At 33.7% G+C, this 12,042-nt stretch overlaps 1 protein-coding gene across 1 annotated transcript in view; it reads left to right on the top strand.

Annotated features, from left to right (window-relative positions):
• LOC118737052 overlaps window positions 1-12,042 on the top strand; it is a 47,731-nt gene that overhangs the window by 5,723 nt on the left and 29,966 nt on the right. The window contains 2 exon segments of the mRNA XM_036467298.1: window positions 6,805-7,044; window positions 7,223-7,476. Coding sequence (XP_036323191.1) covers window positions 6,805-7,044; window positions 7,223-7,476 — 494 coding nt within the window.

Raw genomic sequence — 12,042 nt, 5'->3', positions numbered from 1 at the left:
TGTCACTACAATCTAGAAAACAGTTATGCAATCTTCAATTGAACTAGTAGCCTTTTGACATATGTATTTGCATAATAAATAAGATAATGGACATAAAGTCGTAAAACTATTGTAGTGGCTATTTAAATTAAAAACAAATTTAATTACAAAAATTGTCGCTTACTATTCACACACTTTTATAGGTATTACGTCAAAAAAACAATTATCTGTCATTGTGTAATACAAAGATCAGACGATGATGGAAGTATGGAGCTCAATTCATGCCCTCTTCATCAGCTCCATTAAGACTATTAAATTAACTCATTTTGTTGGTAAACAAATCATAGCAAGCGATTCACGAAAGTTTTATTTTGCGACGCAGATAGTAAAAAACATTCATACATACATACATAGCATATGTAGTGACCGAAAGTAAATGAGTCAAAATTTGTAGCTTAACTTGGGCAAAAATAAATGTCACGCAGACATTTCGATATTAGTTCACTTGGAATTTACAAATACATATAAACACACATACGTAAATTGGATTTCGGGCTCTGCGCAGCCAAGTACAAAATTAAACATGGACAGAAAAATATAGGTAAACACAAACTTATACATATATATCATATATGTATATTCATACATACATATATACATAAGCATTTACAAACTTACCTACATACGCTGATTAGTGAAAGTTTTCGAGCAAAAATGTATTTCTGTTAAGAAACGGCCGCAGACGGTCCAACAACATTCACTGGAAACAGAAGATGATGAAGAAGCAAGCTGAAGTAGATAAAAAAAAGAAATGTGTTAAGTTAAAACATTAATGCGAATAACAAATAATTCGTTACAATGCAGAAAAACTCAAAGCAGATCAACGTCGATCAGCATGTAAAAGCCTTCACATTCACACCTGACACACACACACACACGCACACCCGCCAATTACCCTGCAGGAAATATATTTAACTATAAGTTAACTTGAAGTTGAATAGGAAGGTATTAAAGGTCACTATTATATCTATGGCAACTAATTACTTTTGGACATACAAATTCAATAAGAAAACATAAATTTTTTCCTACCTGTTTATTCATTTCTGTAGTTTATTTAACTTTGCATATTTGTTTAAATATTCTGCTTTAGATGGTCCAATATTCGGATTCCATCAGACAAAACTTCAAATTGATAATATTAAATTTCGATCTTCATTTTATTTGTCGTGAATTCGAAAAAATATATTTGTGAAGTGCAGAAAAAAGTGTACACACTTGTTTAAAGAAAACCATCTCCCACTCATGTCTGCATGACTTCTGCATTACGTTTCGTCTATTTAGATTACAGTTAGCCTTTTATAATTAACTACAGGTGCGAGATTTTTTATCAAGTGATAAAAAGTTTTTCTTCAGGGTAGTGTTGGTTTCGATTCGTATGTGAATGGAATTATTTGTCTGAATATGTGTGTGTATGTACATACCCACTGGGAAAATAGGTAAGCACCTTACGAGGTAAGCCATAATTTCTTTCAGTTTTTAGTACCAAAATTGTCATCATGACCAGCGTAATCTACTAGTAAAGCACAAAATGAACACCTCCGGCGACATATTACGTTGTCAGTTGCAAAATAACGTACAGCCGAAGTAATTTCCAAGCACCGAACTACTCCGAGCGACTGCTCTGCATTACACGTAACTTACTTTGTAAAGCGACTCAGAAGTATGTTTGATAGCAAATGTACATTTTAAATTCCTACTTACATAAGGCGGCCATGCCTTTGTAAAAGTAAGGGACGTTCGGCAGGGAAATGGTAATGACTGCCAGGTGAAGAGTAAGTTGCTAATAAGGTATTATTACGTGCTCCTAATTCCCACTGGGTATGTATGTGTGGTGTACAACAACAAACAGTCTATTGATATTAGCATAAATTACGGAGAGGTATGCATAAAATATACTGACGTACTGAATGTGAATTTTCGATGAAAACGAAAGTGATTATGTTTGCATGAAAGTGAATTCGACCCGGATTAAAAGAATTCATTGGATAATAGCAGATGAGCAGCTTTGATTTTTTGTCTCTTCTATTATTAAAGTGTCTAAAGTAATTAGCGAACGAGTGAATAAAAACTAAAATAAAGAGCGCTAAGATTTTCGCTTATCGTTCTGCACGTGAGCACTGCAACCACTGTATGTATATGTATGTACATATGTAGATATATGTAGATATTTTCGGCTTTATTTACTTATTTATTTATTGTTCCAATTTGATAATAGACCTTCGGGTCTAATTCTGCCATAAAAAAATTCCCATAAAAATCCTTTACCGTTCGAAGCCGGTGTGGAATTTTACACACACCACAAGTTGCAGAAAAAATTCCATTTGCCACGCCCATGTTACTCCACACGCGGTGGGCCTTCACGGTCAACTCTTCAACGTTTGGTAGCTGAATTCGAGGCAACAGGTGTGTTAAACAATTATTCAGTATGCCAAAGGAAAACTAGATCGGCAGGGAATATTTGAAAATGGTATTTGAAAATATCAGAATTACATTTCTCGACTGTAAAAAAGGATATTCGAGCTAACTCAACCGCACACAGTGTGCTCTTTTAACACAGCATGTAAATTAATCGTAGCGCTTTCGACAGAAGCAACATTTTGATACGAAACTAAAAGAAATTACTTTTCATGAAAAAATATTGCCATTGGTTCACAATTACCCCTTGACCTTAAAAAATTTGGCAAGAATAGTGAACTTGAAAAAAAACATGCAAATTTGAAAGCCCATTTATTTGTCTGGCTGTGGCTGAGTGCGCAAAGATGCTTTCCAGAATTTGTTGATATGCAGAGAGGGTCAGGGTAATTTTTTTCGGTTTTTATCTTGATTATTCACTTCACGGATGCTGTTTTAGAATGAACGCGGTAATTTTAAAATGCGCGTAATTGAATTGTATATTAACCAATATACAGTACTTTCGTTGACGTTTATAGTAAGATCAATTACGTTTCTATTTGATTTTAATATTTTTTCCCCTCAGTGTAGTAGATGCATCAAAAGGCAAAGTTGAAAATATGTTGAGCTTATTCTGCTGATCGGCAGTGTTTATATTTAATTAACTTTAAATTCAGTTTTTTCAAACAATCCTTAAAGTATTAATCCTCCTTTGTTTTTAAATGTCCAGATTATATTTTCTAATAGCGGTCGCCCCTCGGCAGGCAATTGCAAACTTCCGAATGCATTTCTGCCATGAAAAACGGCTTCTCATAAAAATACAATTGCCGTTCGGAATCGTCGTAAAACTGTAGGTCCCTCCGCTTTGTGTGACAACATCAAGGCGCATGCCACACGAGAGATTTTGGTTAATATAGTCTGTATATATAGGAGTATTATCTTTAGTACTTAGAGTTTCTATAGAGTTGCCAACTCTCCAAAAAAAAGACTTGTTCTTTAAATTACAAAAACTGAGATGTGAAATGTAAAGGATTGGCCTCTAATTGTGCAATAATTTATTATTTTTTTGAATAGGGTTGCCACCTTGCTAAAAACAATATGGTTTTCACTGTTCATTGGACTAAAAAATGAGGTATCAAGTAAAAAGATGTGGTTTACGGATGTGCAATAAGCCTTTTTTAATGGGGTTGGCACCTATTCAAAAATGACTGCCTTAAATATAATACGTGAAGGCCATTTTATTAATGACACACAGTTCATTAAAATTAACAGATGGGGTCCTCATATAAGTTTTATTTTTTCGAAAAGGGTTGCCGCGTATCCGAAAATTATAACATATGGGCTGTTCGTTAAACTAAAAAATGAGTTGTCGAATGAACGGACTTGGCCTCCATATGTGCAGTAAGGTAATATTTTTTTTTAATAGTGTTGCCTCCTGTGCGTTGGTTGCTTGTCCATTAGGTGTGCAACAAGGCTTTATGTTTTTGAATAGGATTGCCACATCTCCTGTGAAATGTAGCTTTTTTCGCTTACGATAAAATCACAAACAGCGGTCGATATGTAGGTCAGATTCTAATTCGTTGGAAAGTATCAGTGGCCACTTACCGTGCCACAAAAACATATCTTTATACACATATCTACTCAAAACTCTCTTCTCAGTACTAGAGTATAATTAAAAACAAAAACAAATCTGCACTGTTAATTTCAGTTAAAGCTCACCAAAATTTAGTTGAAATGTAAATATGTATATAGTACTTTTACTTTTCTTTCTTAGTCACAAAAATACACGCTTAACTTTTTCCACACAGCTTCCGTAATTGGGCGGCATTTTAATGACGCCAGTTGTAAATTTCCTTCGAACTTTGGCTTTTACTTTTCGCCATCCGCGTTTGCCATTAAGAACCGACGCTTTTACTTTTACACATATGTATGTATGTATGTATTGAGTCATGTACGTATGTATGTGAAATCCTACGCTCTCGCAGCTACAAATTTCATTTTCTAGCATAAACACACTTATTGTAACTAACTACATACATACAAACATCAATGTCGCTGTATATTTAGCAAAATCCAATCTAAGAGTTTGGCCGCAAATCTAATCTATACTAAGTCGCCCATTCCACTCAATTTGCCAACTGACTAATTGGCACTCTATTAAAGTGCTTCGTTAGATAGTTTGATTGCTGCTTACCTAAAATGAACACAAATATCAAATAGTTTAGAAGTAGGAAGCATTAAGATGAAAGGTTTAATGCCAAGTAGGAGTGCTTAAATACCTTAAGCTTAGAAATCAAATATTTGAAAATGTTTTTCGAGCGTTACACAGCTGAAGTACAGAAAGCGTTGCACGTACCTAAGTGGTTCAATGGATTAGAAAGCTGATAGTGGTGTCGAAAATAATTTAATAAACAGAAAAGCGATGAGCTATTAGTTACATATTTATTTTATTAAATAACTAGCAAATGTTTGGCTTCCTTCACGGCGCCTGATAACCACTTCCGCGTCGGCCAATGCAAAAGTAGTGGTGAAAAGCAAAAACGGTTTGGTATGTAAAAATTATTAGTTTAGGTTAGAACGGCTGAAGACCAGAACCCTTCGCAACTCGGCCATAGAAAAAAATGTCGGTAGAAATTTTGCACGATTCTCAATTTGGGTGAAATTGAACAAAAGATGGCAACATTTTTCAAAATATTTTCGAAATTAAGCTTTCTTAAACCTCATTACTTTCCATCCATATTGTAGTTCTTTATTTAAATAGGTGGTACTCTCCTCAAAAAATTGTTCTTACTAAGCCTCTTTTAACATCTCATTCGAGGACAAAACCATACTAAAAAAATTTTGTTGAATTTATTATTTAAAATAGAATTTAGCTATTTGAGGAGACGGCAACTTTCACCAAAGCAATTTAAGTGAAAAATGATTTTAATTTTTTGAATTTCATATGGAAATTGAAAGAAAATGAAAAATCATTTTGAACTTAAATTGCTGGTGAAACCGGCTGTTAGACTTAATGAAATAATTGAACCAAGTTTGGCAGAAATCTATAAAGTGGTTACCGAGAGACACCTTGTAGTCATAAAGTGGGTGGTGGCAGGCCCAATTCCTAATAGTTTATAGCAGTCTTATTTACTGCTCAAAGATTTTTGTAACTATAAACTTGGAGTAAATAACGTCCTCAGTTATTGAAATATCGGAGTTTTCAGATGTCTGAAATTTACCGTTATACGGAAAGTGGATGTAATTTTAGTCCGATTTGAACAATTTTCAACGAGTTTCTTTCTTGTACTAAGGTTTTTGAGTGCAACGATTTTTATAGAAATTTATAAATCGGTTACCGAGACGCACATATGTGCTCATAAGGGGGCGGCACCACGCCCATTATCCAAAAATGTATAATAGTCTAATTTTCTGCTAAGTGGTTATTGCAATTATCGATTTTAAATCAATAAGCTTCAGTAGTTACTGATTTATCGCAGTTTTTGTGTTTCTGTAAATTACCGTTATACCGGTGGTGGGCGTGGTTACTGCCCGATTTCAAAGATTTTCAATAGATTTCTTAGCCAGGCGCTAGGCAAGGCTCGGAACGAATTGGGTAAGGATTGTACTGAGATACAGCATTTCATCATAAGTGGGCGGGCGCACACCCATTTTCCTAAAATTTGCTAATAATACTAGTTTTTACCAAAATTCTGATGCATATACCAACTTTAAACAATTTGGATCCAATATTTACTGAAATATGATAGTGGTTGCATTTTTCGAAACTAACGATATATGGGAAGTGGGCGCGGTTACAGTCCGTTTTTATTATTTAGTTAGCGGACAGCCAGACACGCTTAATCGACTTCTCTATTCATTCTGAGCATTTACACATGTATACATTTGTCTATATCTATGCCGATTCGTTTTGGCTGTTACAAGCAATCGTTATGTGAACAAATTTAATATACCCTTGGGCACAAGTGCGCTCGGGTATGAAAAAGATGGCAACTCTCTTCAAGCGATATCCTATATGTTAATCCATGCTACATATAGCCTATCTGTGTGCCAAATTTCGCCGAAATTCAATTAGCCATAAAGTAGCAAGAAACATACATGCACACTGAATTACTCACTCACAAACTATCAGATTTTTAATGTTCGTAGGAAGTAGGATATTTATTAAGTACTAGCAAGCCTAATGTATATACATTAGTCAAGCTGCTTTGAGCAATGTGTGATTGATGTATGTACATACGTAAGCAACAGCATTTTAATATAATTTTTCTGTGAAGCATCAAATTGGTAGAAATAGAGAGAGAAAGAAAATTTACTAATCGACATCTTTTCTTATTGTTAATCAGTTATCAACATTCTCTTGATCTTCTACAGTTACCGACACATCTGAAACACCCATTGAAGAGGTAACCAACGCGCTCTATGGCAAAAGCATTAAATTCGCCATGACACATGATCTGGAAGTGAAGTTGCCAGAGGTGATGTTCGATGGTGCCACTTTTCGTATCTCACCGCGTTCATTTGAAGGCAATGGCATTATTGCAAAACTGGAATTGATACCGAAACAGGAGGTGGAGGCGCGTTTGGCTGGGAAAATTATTATGAAGAAAATTCGTAAGTAACGATGTTAGGCTTCAAATTGCTAAAAAAGTTTGCCTTCTCAGTGCCGCCAACGCACAAATACTAAGGGCAATGAAACGGCAATATTTTTTGTAGAAATTGGCTCACAAACAATTCTAACTAAACAATTCTAACTAAACACTTATAACATTAACAAATATTTTATTTTCAGAAAAATTTATACGCAGCAAATTATTGCTATCATTCCTGGCGCTCTTGCTCATTATAAAAATCATCAAAATCAAATTATTCTGGCTGTTGCCGCTGATTATTGGTGTTGGCGCAGCTAAAAAGTTACTGCTCAAATTTCTGCTATTCCTCTTCCCAGCTTTGTCTCATCTCTTCAAGCTATGCTCCTACTATCAACAAACATATCATTCGACTAAATATCATCATCACCATCACCTTATCAACCATCATCACACGGTGAGTAAATAATCAAAGAAATAACGTACACATGTAGAAACATGTAACTTACAAGAAGTGAGTGCACATTTATGTATCTCCAATGGATGTGGCTAAAATTAGCTCAAAAATTACGTAGGAAATTTAAAACTCTCATTTGAAACATAAATTTAACAATCATTTAGGGACTTGTGCTGTTTTGAAGTGGAAATAGAAACTTTTGATACCTGCAAACGCCGACTGTTTACAACTGCGTACACAGGCGCACATAGGCACATATGAACATACCCAGCAAGAACTTTGATTCTTAAGTAAGCGCTTACTTTTTGTATCGATGCAGTAACGCATTGCAATACACGCTTCAAGGCAAAATTTTTCACTTTCTCGCTTAGCTCCAATGGCATGCCTAGGTTAAAGTAATGCGTTCTGTACCCGCACTCTAAAAAGTGCATGTAAAACTACTACTGAAAAGTGTTTATTTTTCAACCAAAACCTGTGTAAATATACGCACAAGATGTTCAAGATTTGATTTTGAATATAAGATGTTTAAAAAATACACATAAATATACACATGAAATCTCTAAAATATATAAAATATATTTACACAATTTTAAACCCTTTGTGTGTAATTTTTCTCTACGTGACAAATTTTATAAGTAAAAGTAAACAGGCAGTGTTTAGTTTTGCACACATTAGGAAAGGAAACTGGTTACCTCTCTTTATATGCGTAAATTAAAAAAAAAAAATTTTAAACAAATTTTAAACATTTTATGTGTAAACTGTAAAATTTTTATCAATAAATGTTTAGAACTCAACAAACAAATTTTAAATTTGTTCTACGCCACACATATCGCACACCTCTGATCTAAAGTGAGGTAACTCAAAATTCATATAGGGAAATTTAACTGCTTGTGGATCGTACAGATTCAACGCAATTAATATAAAATCAGGTATAACACTAGGTTTTTAGTTAATTCATCATGAAAACAAAATTACTTCCATTAGTTGGATGTAAGTCCTATGAATTGATTTATGCAAAAAAATGGTCAAACACTTTTTCTTTACACCCAGAGAAGGAATCCAATTATTTGATCTTAGCATTTCCGAACTTAAAATCGGAATTAAGAACATGCAAGCTTTAAAAATTAAGTATGTATCAACGGTGGGCAAACGTGGCTCTTTGAGCCAAATGCGACATGCGAAATTGCTTAGCAAAGTGCGGCTCTTTTTTTTATTATTATTATTTGTATATTCAGATATTCGTGCATACGGATAAAAACATAATGAGCATCAAGCCGTCTGTATGTACATACATACATTGGCGCATATTTACACAATATGTTAATGTTTGGCCAAGCTGCTCCACCGATTTGTGGCATGCGTCTCGATGTTGCCATACAAATCGAAGGGACCTACAATCAAGCTGTTTTTCATGGCAGAATACCCTCAGAGGTTCGCAACACTGGATTTGAAGCATTTTGCAAAACAATACAATAATTTTATTGCTGTTGTTCGAATACAATTTTCGCATAAGCTTGCCAGAGTTAAATATCCATCTGTACATTGACCATGCTCGTTAACAATCGATGTAGATATTGGCAAGAGATAATGGCTAGGGTGGAAATTTGTCTACATAATTTTGAAAAACTTTGAAATCCATTTTGACGGACAACACAGAACCGGCAAATCTTACAAAGAAATGTTTAAAAACTGATAATCACAAGGTATGTTATCGTACTAAGAATAATAACACTAAAGCTAAAACCACAAGTTTTGAAATGAAACAAAAAAGAACGCCGAGACACCCAACCTTAATTTTGGTACATAGGTAATGGATCTGTATACCGGTTTTCCAGATCAGTAGTGCGATTTTGAATTTAATTTAAACCACATTTCATTTTGTTATCTCTAGTTAAAAACTTTTTTTGTTCTTTTAAAGTGGTGTCCAAGGAAATTACGAACAACATTTCGAAAACAGGTCCATGTTGATTTTTCGATCAGATAAGGTTTTTCTTCAAACTGTTAATCAGCCAATAGGTCTCTAATTTATGGCCCTAAATGATATTATTTTGGCATCGCTAATTTTTGGGAATTTCTGTTTTTTCTACCCTGTTATCAAGATTATTTACACACAATCACAAAAAATACCCTTATAAGACAAAAGAATAAAAGTCAATCAATAATCATTATATTAAGAAAAATATTTTTCGCGTCATCTATAATTATTATTCAAGGACTAATTTTAAAAAGTCCTTTCATAATATATATCAGAGAGATAAAAAAATATTTGTAAGTCTTAAAAGACGGGACTTGTTCAGGTGCATTTCAGGATTAGTTGGGAACCAGTTCGTGACTAGTTGGGAATAGCTTGGGGGCAGTTGGAGCTTGGTTTCGGACCCGTTCGGGACTATACACAACGTTTTTTCGCAATGTTATCAAAAGACTTTATAATATAAGTCTCAAAATAAAAGTCTTTGAAGACTTAAAAATATTTATCTCGCTGATAATTATTATGAAAAGACTTCTATTATATAAGTCTTAAAATAACAGTTATCGATGACTTAAAAAAATTTTCTCTTACAAAATTATTATCAAAGGACTTCTATAATTCTTACGAAAATGTTAATGATTTCTTTAAAACTTCACCATGAAATAATTATTATTCTGGGTATCTGAAATTAACTCGGTTTTTGGAATCAGCGGGCAATTCCACAAAAAAAAATGGATAGTGGCGTCGGGAGAACAAAAATCATATTAAAATTCGTGATGCAGTGCAATTTAATGTTAATTTGTTAAAATCACACTTTGGTATGCAAAATACGCGTAATCACTTCAGTCAATTTTTTAGGAAAACTGAGGGTGATTGAATAAAACTAACTAAAACTATGAGGTTCATATGCGGTTAGGTAGTAGTATCTACATAAAAAGAAACACTTAATTTTGTTTAACCAAACCACTGTTTATCAGTGTTATTTTTTGTGCATCATTTTGTGTCGTAAAGCTTTTATTTGCATATTTTGTGGTGAAAGTAAATTGAACAAATTGTAAAAGTTTTATTGAAAAATGGCATTTGCATACATTGCATCATATTTGTATGATACTGGCCAATAATTGAACGGCGTAGACTTCGCAAAATCGGTAACTTCTCGGCTTCTTAAAAATACGCTGCTGGCGCGAACCAACTAAGTTTCCCCGGAAGGGGGAATATGCTTTTTTCTTATTCCACTTTGCACTTTTCGCATATTTGGCATTTCTCTCGACTGAGATGCCACATTTCATAATTTTAAACAAAAATAAATAATCATCAGTTTTTCGCTGTTAAGCAAGAGTTACTTACGGCCATATTATTGACACTCCGAATATGGAGGAATAAGGCAGAATAAGATTATTCACGGAATAGAGGAGAATGAGTCAGATTAAGTCTATTAATGGCGCATAGAAAGAAACTAAATAAGGCGTAATAAGAAAGTCAGAATAGTTATTCCGGGGAATAACTAATCGGTCTGAATCGGGCGAATAAGGCAGCTATTCCATGTTATTCATTAAAAATTGATTACTGAGTTTTACAATTGCTTTAACAATACTTACATAAATAGAAACTGTTTTTTAGTTTGTAATTATCCTTTATAATGTATTGAAGATGAAATAGAAGCAGGCAAGAACCTGAAAAGGCAACAACATTATTTTTTTATTAAATGCAATGTTCCATCTTCAGATTAAACCTTATTGTGCTCTGTAGTTTACATTTCTAGCATTTACGCTTAAAATTTGTAATAAGTATAATAATTCCACTACAACCGTGTCCGAGTTTTTCAGTAGCTTTGTGAAAGTCAATTCTGAGCAGTTTTAGCAATTAAGCGCGGAAAAAAATTATTTCCAATACCTTCAAAACCCTTCTTTTAAACGCCAGTTAACAGCGTGCAACAATCAATTTAACTCACACAAAAATGAATATGTATATTAACGAAACTCGGGACCAAAATATACCAAAACTGCGTTTTTGGTTTTTCTCTCTGACGTCAGGATTTTTTTAAGGACTTTGAAAGTTCAAGGATGTCATAAATTCCAAAATGATTAAAAAAATTCAGTTCAATGCAGAATAACAATATGGGTGTCAAATAAAAGAGAAAGTTCTGCTAAATTGAAAGAAAAATTAATTTTTTTTTTAGCTGTAAACTTTTAGGCCTAGTCCAATAATGGTGTTTCGAATTTTTAAAATAATGAAATTCTAACAAATCTTGTACTATTCATCTCAAACTAAGTCAAATCAGATGCATTTATTAAAATCATAAAAATACCACATTGCACACACATACATATTTGCAGAGGTATTTTACTATGCTACGACAAATCCACATTGCGCAATTAATTGTAATCGTCTTCCTTTGCGTTTGATCAAACGCTTGGACACTCGTACATGGCCTATGAGTAACATTATATTTCGTAAAAAAAAATCATTGAATTTACCAATCGATTATATGAAAGTGATAAGCCGAGCCGCAATACTTCCCACTGCAATTGTGTAGAGAGATTATTCCTCCCCAGTGGGAATTAGGACCACGTAATAATACCTTATTAGCAACTTAC

Source organism: Rhagoletis pomonella, unplaced genomic scaffold (genome assembly GCF_013731165.1).
Source record: "Rhagoletis pomonella isolate Grant_MI unplaced genomic scaffold, Rhpom_1.0 Rhpom_scaffold_00004, whole genome shotgun sequence".
Lineage (NCBI taxonomy): Eukaryota > Metazoa > Arthropoda > Insecta > Diptera > Tephritidae > Rhagoletis > Rhagoletis pomonella.
The sequence above is the reverse complement of the archived record's forward strand: the minus strand, read 5'-3'. Positions and strand labels throughout refer to the sequence as shown.